Source organism: Cheilinus undulatus, linkage group 18 (genome assembly GCF_018320785.1).
Source record: "Cheilinus undulatus linkage group 18, ASM1832078v1, whole genome shotgun sequence".
NCBI lineage: Eukaryota > Metazoa > Chordata > Actinopteri > Labriformes > Labridae > Cheilinus > Cheilinus undulatus.
The window spans coordinates 34,074,572-34,098,326 of NC_054882.1; the positions used below are offsets into that span (position 1 = coordinate 34,074,572).

Below are 23,755 nucleotides of genomic sequence, written 5' to 3' on the forward strand. Positions count from 1 at the left end.
CCCGTTTCCTATCTTTCTTCAGCTGTCCTGTCTAGTAAAAGCAAAAAGCCCCAAAAATAATCATCAAAAGTGAGTAAAAATGGAGGTTATTTCAACTGTTTTAAATGGGAAGTACAATGGACATGCGATCTTGTCAAACATAGTAACAGTAACTAAGGAGGGCATGGCTTGGCAAAGGGTCAGAAGTCTGAAGACATTTATTTTAAAGACAGAAAAAAAATCCCAAACCAAAAAGCACATCCATGTCTTTATTGTTGAAGAAGTTATCATTATAGAGCTGTTTGGTAGCAAACATGCAATCTGGATGTAGAGCCCTTAAATACAAAGTGGACAAGGCTGTATAAATAATATAATGTGCACTGTATGGCATGTAAAATATATACTGTGTATATTTTTATGTATAAAACATGCTTCTTGGTTAAAGGAGAGCACTCAGTACACACACGCGTACAAAACCAGACACACACGCACACATAGTTACTCTCCTCCTGCTATATGAGCCACATACTCACAACGATGTGCCCAAACTGAGTCTGGTTACTTTTAATACAAAAATATCAAGACAAACACTTTTAGAAAAACGCTCAATGGAATAGTGCTGCTCAGTATATCGATTTATGGGCTATGATTGCATACCTTCATTGATTCTGCTTCTCACTGATTAAACTGCCCTCATCTTCATAGAAACAACATCTAACTACACTTCTATTAGGCAGAGGCTCTCAGCTAACAGCACTGAAGTGTGAGGCCTGAAAAGGCAAACACATGCACGTTCACTCAGAGTAGTTGGTGATGAAAGGGGGCTTCAGTCAAGTATATTTGGATAGAATAATACAATGCCTGTGTGTCGTCTCTGGTAAAGCCCAGATGTACATTCAAACAAACAAAAGGAGCCGAGCTCGGATCAGAAAAGCATTAACGGTGCACCCCTTGAATTCAGTAAACATTAACCCTCGTATCTGACAGTGCAGGTATGAAAGATTATGGGATTGGGAGGATCTCATGTCATCTAATGCCACTCAGAGTAGGATTCTGATCACTTATAAAACCATTACTTTCTGCATACGACAGTGAGCTGCTGATTCAGAGCATGCCTGAGTCAGTAATCTGAATAAGAGGAACTGGAGGATTTATTTGCTCAAACCCTGGAAGAACCTGACAGTACGTTTACATGCCCAGTAAAGCTTCATTAAGATATTTAGTCATCTCTTAGGCGAGAGGCGAGCTTGTCCGTCTCTGCTACACTACATCACAATATACCCAGTTTCAGCCACCTACTGTGGACCTTCTTCCTTTTGTCCTTGCTAACTAGTTAGCAAACTGCGAGCTGGCTATATGTTGGATGGTAAAAACAAGGACAACTTTACAGCCTCATACACAATCTTTGCTTTATTTTAGGTACAAATGTGAAGCTTGCTATCTCTTCAGCTCATAATGATATCAAAATGCAGTCAAGACTGGAGTATACACAGGATGCCTAGGCCAGCATGGTCAAAAGAAGCCAATCAGACCTTTCACTGGGCTAGAGGTGGAGAACATCCTGGACTGGTCACCAGTAAATCACAGGGCTAAGACAAACAAGCAGGCACACTCACATCTATGGGCAATTTAGTATCACCAATCAGCCTAATGAGGATGTTTATGGACTGTGATTTAAAAGAACCTTCTTGTTGTGAGGCAGTACAATAGTGATATTGTGGTGTTAGTCTGACAGAGAAATTTCATTCAGATCAAATCAACATGTTTGAATGCATTTTAAAAGTCCAGTTTTTTCCGACTCAACTTTACCCAGCAGCATGTAAACGTACTGGCTCCTCCCCACTTCTCCGAGTTCCCCTCTTAGCTCCTTCAGTGCCTTATCCAGGTTTCTCTGACCCGTGTGGACGTGCATCTGAATGCAGATTTTTTTTCTAAGCAAAAAGCTACAATCATGTTTAATAGTGTGGATAAGTTAATTTATAAGCTCAACAACCTCAGCTGTGTTAAGCTAACCGGTTACACAATTTACTATCTTTGAGTGTAGTGTTACCCTATTAAACCCTTCATACTGGTCACATGTATTAAAACACACAAATGTCCTTCTAATTTGGCCACAAGAATCCCCAAAGGTGCGAGGATGAGTGTTCATGCTGGGTCCTTCAGTCAGACAGTCCTGGTGGGAAGTGTTGAGGTAAGTGAGTCCCCTTCCTGCCAGCCCTGGTCGGGTTCATAAGAGCTCTCCTCTCCTCTTCTGTTCTACAGGAGCTGCTCCACACCCCCAGAGACACTTGATTGCTCTAGTCAAAGGCCCTAAGAAGACTCGGGCTAATATGCTTGCAAGTCATCCAGCTGCTTGAAGAGATTGTAGGCGAGTTTGATAGCTGGGAAGGGGGTTCAGCTAAAGAGGACTAAAACACATGTTGTAACCGTCACAGGCTGCAGCACGACAGGGTGGGGTTGTGTGGGAAAGCAATGTGGAGTTCAGTGTGCTGATCTGCAAACAGAGCTTTGTGTACTGTCTTTGAATGAGGAAGCATCCACCACCGCCACCATGTTGACGATGCACCACACTCCACAGCAAGGTTAACTGAAAAAAGAGAAAGATAATAAGATTAGTGTTGGTGAATATTTGTGCTATATAAAGAGGAATAGACAGAAACTGAATGCTTGTTGACGAATCCTGAACAAATCACTGTTTTGCCACGTTACAGAACATTACCAAGCAATGTTAATAAAATAACTTCTTCATTCTACATATATATGACACTTAATGATACACTTTTGAGGATTCTGCTGTACTGCTGCAAACAAATATATTTTTTTGTATGGCAGCTAAACTGTAACTCTGGCACTGCATCTTTTCCTTCTTTAAAATAACATCTAGTAATTTTTAAGACATTTATCTGTTAATGCAATACAGGTCTATAGATAAAACCCTGACCTGATAGTTATTTATGGTTATTCAAGGGTCTGCAAGTGTAGATCAAACTGTCAAAAAATATCACATTTCCTCACTAAAATATCAGGCTACTTGGTTAGCTACACTTGCATTGCAGGCTTCATGAAATCAATTCAAATTTATGCTAATTTTGACTGCAATGCATCACTTTTTTCTCTGTCTAGGTCCTTAGAGAGGCTTAGCTTTTGTTTTTCAGATACAAAGAGAGGGGCTCTAAGGTTGAGAAGCACTGCCTCAGAGGGACAGTTTATATTCAAAGAATAAACTTGTTTTCTCTCTAGTGGACAATCAACGTGGCAGAAATGGTTGCATGCTACTTATACCCTGTATTTTTGTATTATTCAACTTTTTAAACAACAAAAAAGAAAACTCAGAGGAGATGTTCTAAATTACATAACAGTACATAATTAGACTTTTTCCTAAAATGCATCATAGAAAAACATTTGAAGCTCCTGTGAGGAGATTAAGCTGGTTATGAAAAACTCTAAAATAGATTTTAATGCTGCTATTTGACCTATAAATGTAAACAAGACCATCAGCAAAAGGACTGACTACTATGAAAGTGATTTTTATGCATGAAACTGCTGCTGCACATTTAGTTTTAGATGAAGTTAAAACTGTAAAATAGAATATAAGTCACACTGGTCTATAAGACAGTCTGTTTTAGGGGGTCCCCAGAGGGAAAAAAACGGTGTCTGCCTACACAAAGATATTTATTGTATCCAGCCAAGTCCACAAGATGAAGTTTCTGTGAGCTCTTTTATCACTGTTTGTTTCTGCCATGGGTAGTTAGAAGTCCTGCTCATAGCCTAGAGCAGTGGTTCTCAACCTTTTCAGCCCAGGACCCCCAAAATATAGGTGCCAGAGACCGGGGACCCCTGCTGTACCTGAAGATGGTTGAACACAGACATGCACATTCAAGAATAGTCATGTGGAGACAAGGCTGTCCATTGGGAGGGATAAAAGGGGAGGTTTCTGGGACCCAGCCAAACTGGGGTCAGCAAAATCATGGTCCATTGGGAAGTTAAGCTGTGAAAACCATATATTATAGTTGACCTAAATAATAACCACTCTTACTAAAGAAAAAAATATCTCTTTCTATTATTTGTGTAGCAAATAGCCTTCTTAAAGTTAAATAACTTTTGTTAAAAACATATTTAAGATGGGTGGAAAATTGCTCAAATTAGTGAATAATTGTAAAAATAGTGGAAAAGGTGTTGAAATTGGTTTTTAAAGACTATAAATGGGTTAAAAGTGGCAAAAATTCAAAAGGGGCTGAAAAATAACCAAAAATGGATTACACTGGCAAGAATGGGCACATAAAGTGGTAAAAGTGGATTAAAAAGTGGCTGAAATGGTTTTAAAGCGCAAAATTTTGAGGGAAATTAGGTGGACTAGGATAAAAAATTGATATAAATTGGCAAAAATGAGATAACTGGTTAAAATGTGCAGAAAGGGGTGTAAAAAGTGGTTTAAAGTGGCAATAATGAAGCAACAATGGGCAGAAAGAGGCAAGAATTGGTTTAGTGACAAAAACAGGCAGAAATAAGTGGTGGAAAGGTCATAGAATTGACACAAACGGGTTTTAAGTGGCAAAATTTGCTAAAATTGGCAAATTTGGTGTTAAAAAGTGATGAAAACTGGTTAAAATTTGGGAAAATTCATGTAAATTTGCAACAGTGTAATTTAAAAAAATATTCTTTAGGTTTTTTAAAGGCATCTGGTGACCCCCTCTCAGTGTCCCGCGACCCCCAATGGGGTCCCAACCCCAAGGTTGAGAACCACTGGCCTAGAGCAAAGGTGAAAGTAGCCAAGTAGACCAAGAGTCATGCTGCCCACCTCCACAGGTCACTGTATATCTATCTAACTGAGGAGTCTTTTCAATCAAACCAGTACACAACAAGGTTTATTTACAACAGCACAATAGTGTTATTCTTTCCACCAAGAGTAGGATTATGACCTAATGATGGAACAAAAATATTAACTGTGCCAGCCACCAGCTTGGCCCACAACTGCGACTTGTTATAGGTAACTAATGCGGGTAAAGTTCAGTTGTGCAAGGTCTCATGCAATGTGTGATGCTCCTGGCTGCATTTGAGTTGCATGTCTCAGCATTGTATTTTAAAACACGGGTGTCCAAACTACGGCCAAAAGACATAATACGGTCCGTGCTCCACTTATAGTTGGCCCGCAGCAAATAATAAAACAAAGTACGGCCTGTGTAGCTTGTGTATAATAATAAATCAGGGTTCATAAAATTGAATAAAGATAAAAGGATTATAGCAATAAATAGAAAAATTAAACTATGCTCACATGCTTCATTTCTTCTTTGTCTCATGGTTTGATTTAAAAAGCACATCACCCTTATCATCTTTAAAGATGCTGTAAATTGAAAATAAATCTGTATTTAGGTTTATTTTAAGACAGGCCACTGTGTTATGAACCCCTAGTTCAAATTTTAGTCAAAAAATCTCCAAGTTTATAAAATTAAGCTTCAAATTCATGAAAGATGAAGCATTATCGAATTTAAAAAAATGTTACAACATGAATGGAGGAACGCTCTCACATCACTACAATGCCTCCTGACCTTTTGTTAAACTTTGAAGAAGAGAAAAAGTCCGTTTTCTGGCTCAAATTTCTGTTATGATGCTTTAAATGATCCATAAAACACTGTGGCTGATAGATTTGGCAAATTAACTCACAATGAACAAAAAAAACCAGCATTTAACTGATCGTTAACTTTTAATAAAGGTAGACATAAAACGTATCACTTTATCCTCAGGGAGTGCCAAAATTAACAACGACCTAAATTTCCCCACAGGAGCTTAGAATGGACAAACTCCCATTTTAACCCAGTACGTCATTTTAAAACACCCAGTGGCGGTGAGGGGATCCCAGGCTTTCCTAAACAAACTCATGCACTGAAACCATCATGTGTGACCACAACTACCACCACAAACCAACAACCAGGACTGTGTCTGAACATTTTGTGCAAAAAGACACATTTAGGTTGGAAACAAACACACATTTAGAGTTTGAGGCGTTTGCAGGGAAACGTCTGGGCAAGGGAAGAAGAAGAAGGTGGGAGGAGTCATCATGAATACCAGTGTGTACTGTGGGATTCTTCTCGCCTCATTTTGAAGCCATTTGACCTGCGAGGACTAGGGTTAGAGGTTATTAGGTCATGACAGGAGAGACATGTTAAAACATGGGGATGTTACTAAAGAACAGCACCTTTGTTTTCATCAGCTTTACAAATATCACACAAGACTTTTGCTGCCATTTTCAATTCAAGCAACTGCTCACATGTTTTAAAGAAGGTTTAATACGATCCGAAGAATTCATGTGTCTTTAAAAAAAATCAGAGCAAATTAGGACTAGCCTTATAAACAGAAACCTTATGGAAACCCCGCTCACAGAAATCACAGCACTACACAGCACACACGGCACTCAGTGTTACCATATGTGCTCATCAGAAATGAATAGAGGAACAATCATCATCGATATCATCCAACGCCCAGTGCCAGTCCTGAAGACCCAAGTCCTCCAATCTGAAAGGGGAGATTTGTTTTCATGGGTAGCAAATGCACATAAAGAGTATGCATTAAGTCTATTCTTTTCAAGTATGGGATTATCTACGGCTCTCATGATTAAGTAATCGAGGTGTTATGTAAGCCGAGCTAGACAATATGAGGGGGACTGAAAACAGGCTCTCATCTTCGACAGACTAATCATGTATTCAGAGAGAAAAGCTTCACAGCTGCTCACTCCCTCACCTCAAAAACACTTCTTAAATTCGACTCAGCTTCACTGGGATCAAAACACGGGATCAGCGGTACTAAAGGAGAACAGCTTCACTCTATTGTTTTATTTTGTGAGTTTAACACTTTGAGGTTTCATATGCATTGTATACAGACGTGACAAACCATGCATCGACCCAATCTTTTCACTAATATTGATCCTATGCTTGGGCTCCGGGGTATCTGCTGATACGATTCAATCTGATCAAATCTGATCCAATCCCAGAATTAATATAATAATAATCAATATTACTCACTGAGAAGATGATTTAAGGCAGCATCAGGATTCACAGCTTGGTAAAACAACTTAAATAAATACAGATAAACTGAAATTAATACATCTGCCTCAGTCTGCACCACCTGCAGTGGCATCACTCAGTGTCTGTTGTGCTAGTAGGCCTGTGCTTTGCAGGGGCCTACCAGCACACTGAGGAGAGTGGCATAGCATGTATAAATGCTTGCTGTAAAACACAGAACAGCATAAAACTGAACTATACAGATATGTCTCAAGGATCAGCCCTTTGTCACGGATACTTGATCTAGATATCTAAGTCAGGATTGGATCAGTACACCCCTAGTATATCATTACTCTTGTGAAAATGAGTTAACTATTTAGATGCCTTTCAGAGCATGATTGACCAGAAGTTTAAGGAAAAGCATATCTTAATTTGAACAGACAATTTGGGGACCAAAGGATTTTACAAATCTATATTCTACAAGGTTGAAAACAACTATAAAACACAGCTAAACACTGCCGAGGCTCTGATGACTGTTAATGGGAATATAATTTTTCAAATTAAAATACATTCTCCTCAAAGGTCACACATTTTACCTTTTTAATAAAAGTTTACATTCCTCTCAGATGTCCCAAAAACATGCCTGTGAAGTCCGTTACTGGAAAAACACTGCAGTATTGGATTTTTACCTGTCTAATAACCCCCTCAGTTTCAGCCCTACACAGAATGAGCTGTTTCTGTGTCTGCGCCTTTAAATGTTACCGAGCTGTCTGGCTCCGCCCCTGACCACGCCCCTCTCAGGAAACGGATATGGCTTAATGTATGTTACTCTCCTGATCCTCCTCAGTTGGCAGCTGAGAGGAGGATCAGGAGAGGAGGGTGGAACTTTCTTCCAATGTAGGAGGGCCAAATGAATCTGGGCGGGGCTGACTCCCCATATGACATCATGAAGGGAAAATCTGAGACAGGCTTGTTTCAGCACACATTTTCTGAAAGGTGGAGAAAACAGGGGGGTCTGAACAGGCCAGGGGCACATATTTTTGTTAGAAAAGCCTGAAAAAGTGTATTTTGCATAATCTGTGACCTTTACATTATCTCTTTGGAGCTTACTCCATTAACATGTTGATATTACAAAGCAGTGTAATTAACAACGACACAATCCTGAAGTACCATAATCAGTTGAATACTTTACTTCTCCAAATCTGACATGTATGCATATGTAACTTCTAATCAGATCCTGAGGTGTGACCTCTTGTTGATGTGCTACCTGCTCTTGCTTGTGGGGAGCTGTCGACTGGGCCTTCTCATGGACTGGCTGGGCTGGACCTTCATGGAGGCCCGGGGCGAGGAGCGTGCAAACTGCTCCGCTGGCGGTGGCTTCTTTGGGATCTTCTTGACCAGTCTGCTGACCCACTTCTGCTGCTCCTCCTGAGAGATAGCCAACAGCAGCAGATTCTTGGCCGTAGACACATCATAGTTCACTGGTAGTGGAAGACAAATGCAGTATTACATTTAAAAGCATCATTAGAAGTAGAAAAAATATGCATTTTGGACGTTCACACACTTAAACTGTACTAAAAACACCTCCTGATATTATGTAACCTGGGCTCTGTTTATTATTTATTTTTACATGGTCAGAGAAAGTACAAAAAGATTCCAGCAGCTTTCCTAATAAGGACAGATGTAATCACAGTTTGTCGCTGATGATTGCTCGTATTGTGTGCAGTTAGAACACACACAAATTGGTGAATGCAGACTGATATCAGCAAATCCCTTGCCCTGCATGTCTGAATTTCCATGTTTGTTTATCGACTCTGTTGGCTGTTTGCAGAGTGGTTTTGCTCATAGCACAGATCTAACTAAAAAACTGCTTTATTTCTGTATCAATGCTTTGCATAACATTGTTAAACATCTTTATAGCACCCTGACTTTATTAATGGCAAAAACATGACATGTAGTTACTTTGACCGGAACATCCTATAAGGTCATGCTGCAGCCATCATACTTATTAGTTATTAAGACCAAATGTGTTCAACAGGACCCAGGTACACAAACAAATATGTTCCTCCATAGACCCTCATATTACATCCAAGCACCCTACCCTTGCAAGGAGCAATGATCTCCTCCTTCTTGTCCATGTGGTCCTTGTGGCACTTGATGTGGCAGCGCCGACACTCCAGAGCAGGCGGGGGTTTGAACATGTTCCACAGCGGTTTAGTGCATGCCTCACAGTTGGTGGGGAAATGGTAGAGGGTGGGGATGAACTCGTGGCCCTTGTGGCAGATGTAGCTGGACTTCTCTCCCATGGCCAGCGCGTCAGGAAACTCCTGCTCCTTTTTGCTCTCACCTTCGTTTGCATAAAGAATCTGGAAAGTTGACAGAGAGTTAAGAGTAAAATTTTTGCACACCACAGAGAAGCACCAACAGATAATCGAGATGTTAAACTTTATGGGAATGATCTGGCGCACCTGGAATATCCTGGGAATCTCTTTGGCGTCAGCGCGGTACACGTCTGTTTGAGTAACAGGCCTCACATGGAAGAGTTTACTGTGAAGAAAGTAAGTAAATTATATCACAACCAGTTCATCCAAAAGGATTTAACAGCCAGAGAGACATCTAAACTGGTATAATTCTTAGAGGAGCTTCAAACGTACTCAATATCCAGCACCATGTAGGGAATGGACTGCTCTTTGTCCTGCTCGCTGTTGTAGAACAGAATCTTCTTGCTGCTCACTACAACATACTAAAGCAGAAAAGCAGAAATGGTAAGATAATTCTAACAAAGATAAACTGTTTGCATCATTGCAGCAGCTTAGTTTTTCATACCTTTTTCTCCCATCCAAACTTCTTGGTGTTGTTTCTGACAGGGAGAGAGAGCCAGCCCTCCAGCCTTGTTTCTGCGTGGGAGAAAGAGGCATAGAGGTTTAAGTGTGCTAGCATAATCTGTCAGGGATTGTCATGCCATAAAAGGGAACTTTTTAAGCTAAAAGGACAAAAGGAATAACGAGGGACAGCTTTACATTAAATTAAGACATAACTGAGAGTAGTTTGGACATCTGGGCTGAGATTAGTTAAAGAGATAGTGGTGGGTCTAGGGCTGACAGCTTCGATTTGATTTGTTGATTAATTGCTAGAAAAGCTTTTGTTCGACTAAGATCACCCTGGTCAGTTAACCCCCCCGCCCCCCCCCCCCCAAGATGCTGGTCAGGGGGCTGAAGCGAAGTGTGCAGCTTGAGAAAGACTTGCTGCTGTGGACAGGAGCAATGCAGCCCTAGAAATAACAGGTAAAGAAGCACACAAAGCTACGCAGAGTGGGATATTTTCTGATATTTTACAGCACTAAAGCTAAAAAACAACGCATCAACTCGTCACAAAGTTGCAGGCTGTTTGTAATGAAGTGGCGCCCCTGAGTGTCTCTGCTCTGCCTCCCTCACTGCATCAACTCCCATGGTCAGTCTAATTCACCCGTCAGTAAATGGGCTGCATAGTATCTTCTCCTTTTATAATCTCCTTAAAGTGTTCATGTTAGCGTTAGCTTCTCTTACAGACAGACAGAAAGGAGAGGTGATAAAAGGTGATGCTTGCTGGTCATTAAGTCCTGACGAGCAAACTTTTTCCCTCTCACCTCCGTGAAAAAACTCTGCATGCTGTCTGTTTTATGCTAGTAAATGACACGGCGCGGGCTGGATCATGTGATCCTGTTATTAGTTACCATTATAAATGAATGAAAAACATTGATCTGAGGTTATTCTGTAGGCTGTATAAGTTTAAAGAGTTACCGGCCAGGATCACGGAGATCATCTCTCAGTTAACTATAGTTTTAGTACAACGTGATGAACCTAAAAAAACGTATTAATGCTTTCAAAGGCTTGTAACATTAATTTTAGGATCTGACTTAGAACAAGGTGAAAAGGGGTATATGTCAATTTTAAAATTCCAGAAAGTTCCAAAATGCCAAAAACGTGGCCTTCAAAGACAGGCCTTTGGGACCTTTTAAAGACCTAACTGAGAAAAAAATAACATAACTTTTTGTGAGTAAACAGTCAAAAATGAAAGGCAAAGGACATTTCTTGGTACACTTGACCAAGGCTAAAATGTCTGATTTAATGTTCTGTTTATTAAATGTCAAGTGGTTTCAGACAAAGACACTTTTTGGTCATAAATGCCCAAATTTAATGATTTTATTTGATGACACTTTTTTCTGTCTGCCTCCTTCCCCATACCCATTAAACCCCACCAGAGCGTCAGCAGATGGCTGTCCATCATGCGGTGAACCTGGATCCAAACTGCAGCAAATACATAAAGTCTGCACTTTACCTTTATTGGGACATGTTCCAGTAGATTCCTCAGTCACTCATATATCACAACAAATTATAATGTAATTATCCTGCTATATATGAATGATCACACAATCCCTGTATCATGGCTATTGTGATTTTAGGCCCTGTAATGCCTTTAACCAACAGGGCTGGCATTTAGATATGCTGGAAAGGTAAACTAAATAATTGTTGTTGGCCCTCACCTGTGAATGCATCGTCAGCATCAAACTCTGGCCCGCTACCGCCGCTGGCAGAGTCCATCGATTGAACACTGAGTGTCTGCAGGTGGTTCCTCAGCTGCTCGATGTCACTGTCTTTACTGTCCAGAGCCATCTGCAGCTCGATACGCATCTGGCTCTCATCCGCCAGTTGCTAATAAAAAAAAAAATAAGCAGGTTCAATTGTGAATGATTAAACACAACACCAGAGAGGAGGGCAGTCAGAGTGTTGTCTCACTGTACGGCTGTTTTACTCACCGCCTGCATTTCGTTGATCTCTCTCTGGTATTTGATGATGGTGCTGTTGAGTTTTTCCTTCTCTGACCTAAGCTCCAACTGCAGCTTCCTGTTCTCCTTCTCTTTACGTCGCATGTCTGTGTCATTTCCACGGCGACTGCCTCCACCACGGACCTCCTTCCTGTTCATGATCTCTGCCAGCTTATTGACAGCCTGTAGAGTAACAAGGATCAGGATTTAGATAACATATAGAGTTTAAGAGTTAATGTGAAATTTTCAGGATATAATGAAAATGAATCTCAGGGTTTTACTCTTAATCTCATCTTTCAATTAAGCCTCTCAACTATATGGTGTACAAAATAATGCATGGGAGTTATAAGAAGCACACACATTAGTCTGATACCAATCTCCACCCTAAAGCCCAGGCACTGAACCCTCAAAGACTTTTATGGTGTTAGCTGTGTAGTGCATGAGTGCATGAGGGCTGGAGGTAGAATATAACACTATTGTAACATCAAACATTGCATTCAACGAGCCGCATAATAATAAAATTAGTAATAATAACATTAACAAAAATAATAATTATAATAATGATAATAAAATAAAAATGATAATAACAATAACTATAATAATAATTATAATAATAATAAAGTTAAAACAAAAATTCTTCATGTTTCCATTTCTGTTTCTTCATTACTGTGCTGATCTTTCTGAGCACACTGAAAATAAAAAAAACAACTAAATATAATGAAAATTTTAGTAAAGAACCAAAACAACTTTTTAGACTAAAACTAGGCTACATAGCAATATTTATTCTTATTTGTGTTTCCCAATTATATAAATGATTAAAAAGGCATTGTAAAAAAAACACTTTAATTTAGGAGCATTTGTTTAAATTTAGCCAAATGATTATGTCCTTCATGTCACCAATTCATTATCAGTTATTTAGGATGCTTTTTCCCCCAGATCCCTAATTCAAAAAAACCTCCTGCACTCAAACATGGCACACTGACTCAGTTGCTTGTTATTTGTATCCACCATGAAAATTCGTGGAATGTGGCAAATTGTTTGGTACTGTGACAGAAATAATCAGTGAAGTTGCATTTGTGGCTCTGTCACTCCTTAAAAATCCCTGGATCCACCCATCCTGACAGAGATCAGCTGTGGCAAGTTGGAGAGCAACATTCAGTCTTCATTAAGTAGCTGTGAGAACAAATTTGTGCCTTATGCCATGGTTGATAATACACGGGCAAATCAAGGGACGTGCGATAAAGGGGGAGAAAAAAGGAGGGGGAGCTGGGCAGTTTGCAAAGACCTTTACAGTGAACTCTGGCTAAAACTACAGAAAAGTCTGCACATATGCAGAATCATAGAAAGCAAGTGATTAACCAATGAGAAGTCTGCACCAGAGCCCTCACAGACTTTACAATTTCACAGTGGGATGGCAAGAAACACTCATCAGCTTAACAGGAAACTGCCTTAAAGGGTCTGTTTAAAAAGTCTAAAAATGCCTCCCTAAGTCCTTTCCTGTCAACCTTTTCTTGACCTTGATGAATAACATGACAGGGTAAAGGAAAGGTGTGGATAAAAGGATTTAAAAAAAAGCTATGATGAGAGGGGTATCAGTCTGCACTTACAATAGGGGGATGTGACATGGATTTACAATGTAAAAAATAAAATGACCATTGCTGGACAACAAAATGTGAATCTGTCACCTGATGCATACTCTGTGTTGATTAAGATCTTTAAATTCACTATTACTGGTTTTGTTTTATTGTTTTTATCAGGTCTAGCTTTAATTTTATCTCGTTACCAAGCTGGTAATCTAGTTATTAGTCTTTAGTGTCTGTATTCTCACTTGTGAAAGTGTGAAGTTCTTTAAACTGCAAATACACACACTCCACACCCGAAAATCATAATTTTATCAACCAAAAATAGCTAATGACCGTATTTCAGCTTTGATATTTTAACCTTACACCATACTATTCTTCACTATACACACCAAGAGGTGCATCACTTTAAATGAAGTTGTAGAAGGGAATTTGGGTTGTGTTTTCTTCTCTCCTTTGGTAAAGGATAGTCCAGTATATCATATTCTAAAAGAGGAAGCATTGAACCTCTTTTCCTCATCTTTGAGAGAATTCAAACAGCTCTAATCACGTCCAACAGCAAAATACCTCCAGGTCATATCACTTAGTTAAAAACCTTCCTTATCAAAAAGGACTATTTTAACAGTCTATGAGTATGGAGTTTGTGATTCAGCCATGGTAAAATCAGTGCTGGTTAATGTGTCAATTTGCTGAAATTTAAACCAACACACCTGAGTTTTCAGCGTCCTCTCTGACTGCAGCTGCTTCTCAAACACCTGCTTCATCTGGCTGATCTGCTGCTCCACATCCTTCGATTTCTCTGATTCTTAAAAAAACAAGTAAAAAACAAGATTATAAAAACCAATCTTGAATGTGCTTGCAGATGAAACTTCATGATTCCAAAATATCTCATTACCTTCGATGGCTTCCTTCAGCTTGTTGTTCAGCTCCTCCTTCTCATTGGCCAGGTTTGCGACATCACTGGTCAGGGTTCTGTTGGCCTCCTCCAGCTGAAAAACAGCAGGAAATACCTCAGTTCACATTCAAGTCAGAAAAAAGTTGTTAAAACTGCCTCCAATCAAAGCCCTTTCAGATGCATCCCTTTCTGCATATTACAACACCATGGAAGTAACAGTCTACACAACTCACCGAACTGATGGTGATGTCCTTCTCATTTAGCTCCTGACGATGGCGAGCCATCATCTCCTTCAGTTCAAGCTCCTTCATTATCTTCTCCTTCTCCAGGTCTGAGTATTGCTCCTCAGCGATTGAGCGAGCGAGCTGCTCTGAGTCCGCCTTTGTGAGTGTGATCTCCAGCTGAGCCGCCAACGAGTCCCTGAGAGAACGTTAGAAAATAATTCAAGGGTTAAAAAGCAGTTAATCAAACCGGATTCAAACCCATGCCGACTGTGTAAACAGGGCACTTAAACCACTAAGCCACCTGGGCCCCTACATTGAGGATTTTAATATTTGAAATGCTGTACCCACAATCTTGTGCAAACAACCTAAACATATATGAAGGGCTCTGACTATCAACTGGTGCACATCAGACTCATTGGTAATGTCAGTATATGAGGAAATGCTCACAGCTTCCTCTAAAATCACTGCTTCACCCCAGCCTGCTCCAGTGTTAATTTTGTTGACTAAAACTATAAAATGTTAGTCACCAACCTTTTCTGCATTAGAAAGTTCAGGCTAAGACTAGCTAAAAGTAGATTTTTCTTGTTTAAAAAAACTCTGACGAAAAGTAAGTTTAGTTTTTGTCAAGAAGACTTAGGGTGAATCCCATTTCTAACCCTAAACCCTAATCTTAGACCTAACCCTTGGTTTTGCACATTTAGGTGAAGGGGTGTCCCAATTCTCTTTTGAATCGAGGGCTTGGGCCAAGGGTTACACAGCCCTTGAAACGAAGATTTTTCAGGACCACACTTGAAACCAAGGGGTATGATGAATTTCCCACCATGCACTGTGTTCACTTGCGAAATGTAAATGCGTGTAAATGTAAATATTTTGGCATTTATAAATGACTATACAACAGTTGTGTTTTCTCATATTCAATCTTTAGCTACTGGGGATGGGAGTTTATTGTGATTTTTGTATATAAATAGGTGCCATTAACAGTATAAATAAATGGAGAAGATCAACACAGAGAGCCATAGTATGATCGAGATGCTCGAAGCTTTATTGTCACCTCTGATGATGCAGCTGTTTATCGGCAATGTGTGATGATGAACAGCAATCAAGTGGCGTCTTGGTTCTTAAGGGAAGGTTCTCACCCCTCCCCCTCACCTCTGTTTCAAGGGGGAAGGGGTAGACGAATGGGAAGGGCTGAGGGGTAGAAATGGGAATGGCCCTAAATACAGCTAAAATGTAATTGAGTTTTTGCTGGACATTCAAAATCCATGATGAGAGAGAGCACAGGCTGTCAGGTAGGATAAATCTGCAGCTTTTCTGCCTCTCAGCTGTAAAGTTTTGCAGGATGCATAGAAAACACACGTGGGATTTTTTCACCAGATACAGGTGAAGAGAATACATATTTTGACTAAAAGTAAACAAAGTTGAAGGACTAAAACTGGGTTCAAGCATTCTTTAGTTAAAAACTACAAAGGGTAGAAATTATTAAATGTGACTGAAAACTTGAAGGCATTTCACTCTAAAGACATGAACTAAATTGAAAATTGCTGTCTTAATGGACACTGGCCTGCTCCACGTCTCACCCATGTTTCACACAAATAAGAGCTAGAGTATATATGAGTCTGAATCATTACTATGAATGCTACCAATAATAATTCTCACAGATATTAATACAGATTCATTACACATACATTACACAATGTAGTCATCCAGCAGCATATAGTAACTCAGTAAATCTTTACAGCTCATCTTCCTCTGATTTTTGGCTCCCAGGACACGAGTTAATGTTAGATTTGTGTAATGATGTAGCTGTTCGATTTTGTTAATTGAAAAAGTTATGCAGTTGTGTGTAATTGCACAAACTGTCCCTCTTCATGTCAATTCAAATGTTGTGGGATTGTTTAAGCAGTTATAACTCCAGTCTAACACCAACATCAGTATCAACGTGCACCACTGATTGTTCTGCCATTAATTGGAGTGGTCCTGTTAAACATCCTCAATTAATGCTTATTGCCGATGGAATAAACAAAAAGAGAGAAAATGTCTGGATTGTTCCTTTAAAGTCAAATTCAAAGGAAAGAATTAGTTTTAAATCAAACCACCTCTCCTCCTGTAGTTCCTGCAGAGACTGCTGTGCTTCTTTGCAGAGTTTGTTTTTCTCCTCACACTCCTCTTTCAGCTCACGGACCTGGGTCTTATAAAGTGTCTGGAAAAAAACATAATAAACAGGCCAAATAAAAATGTTACTCATCTGTAAAAACATCACAACACGACGAAATGAAAGCCAAAGCTTTCCAGAGTGATCAGCAGCATTCAGGATTCAGAAACCTAGTTTCAATCAGAGTAAGTAAGCATTTCTTTTAACAAATACTGGTACTTTTCATAGGGTAAATGAATAAAAAACACAAAGACATCCACTCAGCAGTGAATTCTTCATCTATTTATCAGCACACATCATTAATGACATTAAGACTAATGTTTTGATGATTGTTGACAGCCCACACTCAGCAAGCAGACAGATCAGCATGAAGACTCACAGAGAAATACTGTTCAGCCTCTAACTGGTCCTGTAATTCCTTCATTTGCCCGTCTGTGTCTTGACGTTCTCTGTTGTCAAAAAGGATAAAGTTTATTACTCATCACCCTCGTTATTTCTGGTAATGAAGCATGCAGTGTGAATTTCAGGAATTAAATTTTTACTGACTTGCGCAGCTCTTGGTTCTGCTTCTCCAGGCTGCGTTTAATGTCCAGCAGGTGATTAATTTCCTGCTTGAGTTGCTTCTCAGAGGTTCGCAGAGAACTGAGCTGCTGGTTCTGAGCCTTCAGGTCATTCTGAGTCAGGTTACGTTTCTGGGTCTCCTGCTCGATCTTCAGGGTCAGGTTCTTCACCTGAAGGGGCAAATTAAACACAGAGAAGTAGAAACAAAGTAGCTGTAGCTCTACCTCTACAGCACTGAATTTGATTTTGTCAATTTGTGTGTTTTTAAACTGCTCCTGAACTACAGTTATTCCTCACAGCTCAGAGTTAACACATTGTTGCATAAGATGCTAAAATCAGCATCTAAAATTGAACTAACTTCACTGTTACTCACCTCCTCAGTGAGTCGATCCTTGTGTCTCCGCAGCTCATCTAGTTTCTGTAAAGCCTGTTTGTAGTCACAGTCCATCATGCTGCTGTGCTTTTCCAGCTCCAGGATTCGGTTCTCTAGCCGTAGTTTGGCTGCTCGTTCCTCTGCCAGCTTCTGCTCCATTTCTGAATGGGAGTTATTTTATCACATTAATTCAGTTTCCTTCTTTTTACTGTACAATGCAAAAACAAGCACGAAGAGGCAGTTCAAATAAATAGAAAGATATGTGAGAAAAGACTTCCACCCCCCAGAGGGCAGGTCTTACCCTTCATTGACTCTGACTTGGCGCCCTCGATAGTCACTTTGATCTTGCTCTTGTCTGCCAGCAGTGCCCTGGTGGCCTTATGGGAGGACTCCTCCTGCTCCAGCTCCTGCTGCAGCACCTTCAGCTTGTAGGTTAAATCAATCTCTTTGTTGCTCATCTCCTGCACAGAGAAAAACAAGAGCAGAGATGTTCAAGATAAAAAAAAGAATCCCAGTGAAACAAAAATCCAGCCACATGATGCAAACTCAAAACAGCTCATGAAAAGAGTGCTTTAACATCTGTGTATTTTGGTCACTCATGGAGTTTTCAAGCCTAAAATCTAATCTAGATTTACCCTTTCCATTGAAAAAAACAAGAGGTTAAACTTGATGAGAAGAACATTATAAAACCATTGAAAGGACAGTGTACCTTCTCCATGTCTGTATGTTTTTCCTGAAGTAGTCTCTTCTCACTCTCAGTCTTGGACAGAGCCTGTCTATGCTGACGGACCTCCTCCTCCAGGCCAGAAATTCGCCCTAAATGACAAAAGAGGGGTTGTTAAAGATGCATGTATCAGAAGAAAGAAAGAAAAAGCCTAAAACATGTGCGATGTGTTTAAGAAAAGCCTGATTTCAGTTTCCACATAAGATCAGAAGGGTGAGTTTGGAGAGTTTCTCATATCTGTTTATCTCCTCACTTTTGTATACATACGAGAAGTCTCTTTGCCATATGTACAGTGCCGTGAAAAACTATTTGCCCCCTTTCTGATTCCTGTTTTTTTTTTTTTTAACATATTTATCACACTTAAAAATTTTGGATCATCAAACCAATATTAATATCTCACAAAGACAACCCAAATAAATACAAAATGTAGTTTCTAAATAATGGTTTTATTTATTGAGCGAAAAAAATCCAAACCTATCTGGCCCTGTGTAAAAAAGTAATTGCCCCCCTTGTTAAATCATGATTTAACTGTGATTAACCACAGTTCTTGGAAAGCTGAGATCAATTTCACTGGCCACACCCAGGCCTGACTACCGCCAGATTTGTTGAATCAAGAAATTACTTAAATAGAAGCTGTCAGACAAAGTGAAGTAGACAACAAGATCTCAAAAAGAAATGCATCATGCCACGATTCAAAGAAATTTAAGAACAAATGAGAAACAAAGTGACTGAAATCTATCAGTCTGGAAAAAGTTAAAAAGCCATTTCCTAGGCTTTGGGACTCCAGCAAACCACAGTCAGAGCCGTTATCCACAAATGGAGAAAACTGGGAACAGTGGTGAACCTTCCTTGGAGTGATGAGCCAACCAAAATGACTCCAAGAGTGCAACGACGACTCATTCAGGAGGTCCCAAAAGAACCCAGAACCACATCCAAAGAACTACAGGCCTCACTGGCCTCTGTTAAGGTCAGAGTTCATGACTTAACCCAAAGAAAGACACTGGGGGAAAATGGCATCCATGGGAGAGTTCCAAAGCCAAAACCACTGCTGACAAAAAAAGAACACAAAGGTTCGTCTCACATTTGCCAAGAAACATCTTGATGATCCTCAAGACTTTTGGAGAAATATTCTGTGGACTGTTGAGACAAAAGTTGAACTTTTTGGAAGGTGTGCGGCCTGTTACATCTAGAGTAAAAATAACACAGCATTTGATAAAAAGAACATCATGCCAGCAGTCAAACATGGTGGTCGCAGTGAGATGGTCTGGGGCTGCTTTGCTGCTTCAGGACCTGGACCACATGCTGTGATTGATGGAACAATTAATTCTGCTGTGTACCAGGAAATCCTGAAGGCCAACATCCGGCCATCAGATCATGCCCTAAGCTCAAGTGCTCTTGGGTTATGCAGCAGGACAACGACCCAAAATATACCAGCAAGTCCACCTCTGAATGGCTCAAAAAAACCAAAATTAAGACCAAGTCAAAGTCCAGTCTTAAATCCAAATGAGATGCTGTGGTGTCACCTTAAATGGCAGTTCATGCTGGAAAACCCTCCAGTATGGCTGAGTTAAAACAATTCTGTGAAGAAGAGTGGGCCAAATTCCTCCACAGTGATGCAAAAGACTCATCAGCAGTTATCACAAATGCTTGACTTCAGTTATTGCTGCCAAGGGTGGCAAAACCAGTTATTAGGTTCAGGGGGGAAATTACTTTTTCACATATTTCCAGATAGGTTTGGATTTTTTTCCCTTAATAAATAAAATCATCATTTAGAAATTGCATTTTGTATTTACTTGTGTTGTCTTTGTGAGATATTAAAATTGGTTTGATGATCCGTTTATTCACAGCACTGTAAATTTGAACTGAATGTAAGTATTCAGGTACTCATTTAAAGGCAGTGTTCTCACACATTTTCATTTTCTATTTTTCAAGAGGCATCTGCACAGTCACCAACTCCAACAAGGACCTTGCATGCATCAGTATGTCTTCATTTTGGAGGTAGATCAATCCCATGAGTCCCTGCTACCCTGGATGTCATCTTCTGAAATGTGCATACTGTGCATTGAATAACAGAGAGCTGAGGCCTTTGTACGTTCAAACAAATGAAGGTACCTGTCTGTATTTATTGCCTTTGCTTCCAGTATGACCTTAGCTCATTTAACACAACCAGATAAAAGCTTTTAAATAAACTGAGCATAGCGCTAATCAGATAAAAGTGGAATTATTGGCCATGATGTTAACATATTCCCTCGTAAAGTTAAACAAACACGCTGAAAGCAGCAGAGAACAAGCACACTCTGCTTCTGTTGAACACTGACCAGCTGGAGCAGAGTTACTGACTGTTATTTTATTTAAAGTTCTGGCTACAAAGAGAACACCATCTCATTATTTTAAGCTCTGTAGATTTGTTTTAACAGTGTGACAAAGGGGACTTAAGCCTTGTATCTCTTCATATCAAATTAATTTGTTTTTGTTTGAATTACTTTTCTCTGTAAAGCACCTCCAGACAAACTTGTGTCAATATAAGCACTGATTAAAACAAAAAAAAAAATCTAACAAATGAACAGAGAGGATTCTGCAGTGAAAAGTCCTCAGTAAGACCTGAAAGCATTGTTGGTGTCCTCTGTTTCTGTGTATCACCGTACTCGGGGGATGCCCTTGTAAATCTGCCATAAAGCCGTGTGGCAGCCTGGCTGAGACACCACATTATTATTCAGGGCTTGTTACAGGACTAAAAATACTATTCAGTTCATCAAGAATTCCTACATTTGGCATCAAACAAAATACTTTAAACGAAGCAGCTCAAACTATTATACATACCTAATCAATTTAATTTAAATTTTTGTTATTCACAAATGAAAATGTCTTTATATTTTAACTTGTATACAACGTTAGAAGTTGCTATTGCTGCCGGGAGCACATGTAGTTGATAAGCACCCAACAAGTTCTCTCAGGTCAACCAAGAGGTCAAAAAACTGCATGTGCAAATCAAACTTTGGACTCTGCCCTTGAAAAAAAACTCTTCAGTTGTCTGCAACTGATTCAGTTTTGTGCATTCTCGAGCAGCAGACTCTGCTGTAAAGTTATTCCAAAGTCTGTGGTGACTGTAAGCAGCAGAAGTGGATATTTACACTCACTGGCCACTTTATTAGGTACACCTGTTCAATTGCTTGTTAACACAAATAGCTAGTGAGTCAATCACATGGCAGCAACTCAAAGCATTTAGGCATGTAGACGTGGTCAAAACAACTTGTTGAAGTTTGAACTGAGCTCAGAGTGACTCCCTTATACATGCCTTTTGGTATTGTGTCAAAATAAGGGAATCTTGGGATAATATTGAAAAACTGGTCTCAGAAACCTATAATGATAAGAAGCAATTCTTCCCAGTGATTGGTCTCTTTCAAAATTGTGGCAAAATAAAATATCCAATCAGATGGAAAATCTTTTATATATATATATATATATATATATATATATATATCATTGTTTGTGAAAAGCTTGTGTTGCAACATTGGAAAAACAAGGAAGCACCCACACTTTAAAAATGGAAAGTATGAATGAAATTTAAGATATAAGAATAACAAATTTAGCAGTAAATTGAGCACTATTTACAAAGCTCTGTAGACTAAATGGAGCTGCCACCCAACTTCAATGAACTCTTAAGGAGCCCCTGAATTATCCCATGTCTGTGTGTGAGTGTCTGTATGGTGTGCGTGTGTGTTGATATGTGTAATCGTCAGTCAAGTGCATAATGGATTACTTACAGAAGAGGATCAGGGTCACTGAAATTTTTTTTTGAGGCACAGTATTTTTTTTTATCCTGAGTAGTAAAAGTCATAATTCTGAGAAATTCTGAGAGATTTAATCTCAGAATTAGAAAAAAAATTAGAACAACTCAAAAAAAAAATTCAGTGGCCGTAATCCTCTTCCATGATCACTTGTGTTTATGTGGGTAATGAAATGCTATCTTTGAGATGGATTTAATGATGATGTACAATAATTTTGGATGAACTATGAATATTTCCTTATGGAAAAATAGTCTGTGTATTTGTTGAATGTATCCTAATATTTTGACCCTGACTTACAATAAAAAAAAGAAGTTCAAACCAAGCATCAGGATGGGGAAGAAGTTAGATTTAAGTGACTGTGAATGGCTGGTCTGAATATTTCAGAAACTGCTGATCTACTGGGGTTTTCATGCAACCATCATCTAAGGTTTACAGAGAAATGTCTGAAAAAGGGAAAATATCCAGAGAGTGGCAGTTGTGTGGACAAAAATGCCATGTTGATGTCAGAGGTCAGAGGAGAATGGGCAGACTGGTTTGAGATGATAGAAAGGCAACAGTAACTCAACTAACCACACATTACAACCAAGTCATGCAGAATGCTATCTCTGAAAGCACATGGTGAACCTCGAAGCAGATGAGCTACAGCAGCAGAAGACCACACTGGGTGCCATTCCTGTCAGCTAAGAACAGGAAACTGAGGCCACAATTTGCACAAGCTCATCAAAATTCAACAATAGAAGATTGGAAAAAAAGTTGCCTGGTCTCATGACTCTCGATTTCAGCTGCAACATTCAGATAGTAGTGTCAGAACTAGGCATAATCAACATGAAAGCATGGATCCATCTTGCCTTGTATGGTCTGGGGGATATTTCCTTGGAACACTTTGGGCCCCTTCGTACCAATTGAGCATCATTTAAATGCCACTGTCTACCTGAGCATTACTGACCATGTCAATCTTTTTATGACCACAGTGTACCCATCTTCTGATCGCTACTTCCAGCAGGATAATACACCATGTCACAAAACTCAAATCATCTCAGACGTGACAATGAGTTCACTGTACTCTCCCTGTACTCCATTGGCCTCCACAGTCACCAGATCTCAATCCAATAGAGCACCTTTGGGATGTGGTGGAACAGGAGATTCACATCATGGACGTGTAGCTGACAAATCTGCAGCAACTTGATGCTTTCATGTCAATATGAACCAAAATCTCTGAGAAATGTTTCCAACACCTTGTTGAAACTGTGCCAGGAAAAATTAAGGCAGTTCTGGAGGCAAAGGGGTCCAACCCCGTAGTAGCAAGGTGTACCTAATAAAGTGGCAAATAAGTGTACTCTAACTTTAACACGAAAAAGGCATCTAACTGACATTACAACTTAACCTGCCATTCCAGATGTTCTGTCTGAATACCTTACAGGCCAATCAAAGCAACAAAACATACAACCTAGCAGACATGCACTCCTACTGAGGAGTACAGAACATAATGCAAGCTCATAAAGAGCCACTATTACTGTTCATTATCAGTGGAGCCGGAAGAACAAAAACATCTTTTACACCAACTCAAGCATTCAGTGCCGTTCTTTGCTCTTCTTTTTCATGAAGTGATGTTTTCCCGTTCTAAAACTTCTACTATGGCTGCATCAATACTACTCTCTTCACTGGCTGCCATTGTTTACA

At 39.6% G+C, this 23,755-nt stretch overlaps 1 protein-coding gene across 2 annotated transcripts in view; it reads right to left on the minus strand.

Moving 5' to 3' along the window:
- Positions 1 to 214: 214 nt before the first annotated feature.
- The window catches only part of rock2a (rho-associated, coiled-coil containing protein kinase 2a), a 71,494-nt gene continuing 47,953 nt past the window's right edge, over positions 215 to 23,755 (minus strand). For both annotated transcript variants that reach the window (XM_041812208.1, XM_041812209.1), the window contains exons 16-32: positions 18,273 to 18,379; positions 17,865 to 18,024; positions 17,564 to 17,724; positions 17,176 to 17,360; positions 17,009 to 17,078; positions 16,574 to 16,677; positions 14,487 to 14,673; positions 14,254 to 14,347; positions 14,069 to 14,163; positions 11,770 to 11,961; positions 11,497 to 11,665; positions 9,801 to 9,871; positions 9,629 to 9,717; positions 9,443 to 9,521; positions 9,076 to 9,340; positions 8,242 to 8,455; positions 215 to 2,566 (exon numbers count right to left, since the gene is read on the minus strand). In XM_041812208.1, coding sequence (XP_041668142.1) covers positions 2,563 to 2,566; positions 8,242 to 8,455; positions 9,076 to 9,340; positions 9,443 to 9,521; positions 9,629 to 9,717; positions 9,801 to 9,871; positions 11,497 to 11,665; positions 11,770 to 11,961; positions 14,069 to 14,163; positions 14,254 to 14,347; positions 14,487 to 14,673; positions 16,574 to 16,677; positions 17,009 to 17,078; positions 17,176 to 17,360; positions 17,564 to 17,724; positions 17,865 to 18,024; positions 18,273 to 18,379 — 2,246 coding nt within the window. In that variant the 3' untranslated portion in view covers positions 215 to 2,562. The remainder of the gene's footprint in view (positions 2,567 to 8,241; positions 8,456 to 9,075; positions 9,341 to 9,442; positions 9,522 to 9,628; positions 9,718 to 9,800; positions 9,872 to 11,496; positions 11,666 to 11,769; positions 11,962 to 14,068; positions 14,164 to 14,253; positions 14,348 to 14,486; positions 14,674 to 16,573; positions 16,678 to 17,008; positions 17,079 to 17,175; positions 17,361 to 17,563; positions 17,725 to 17,864; positions 18,025 to 18,272; positions 18,380 to 23,755) is intronic.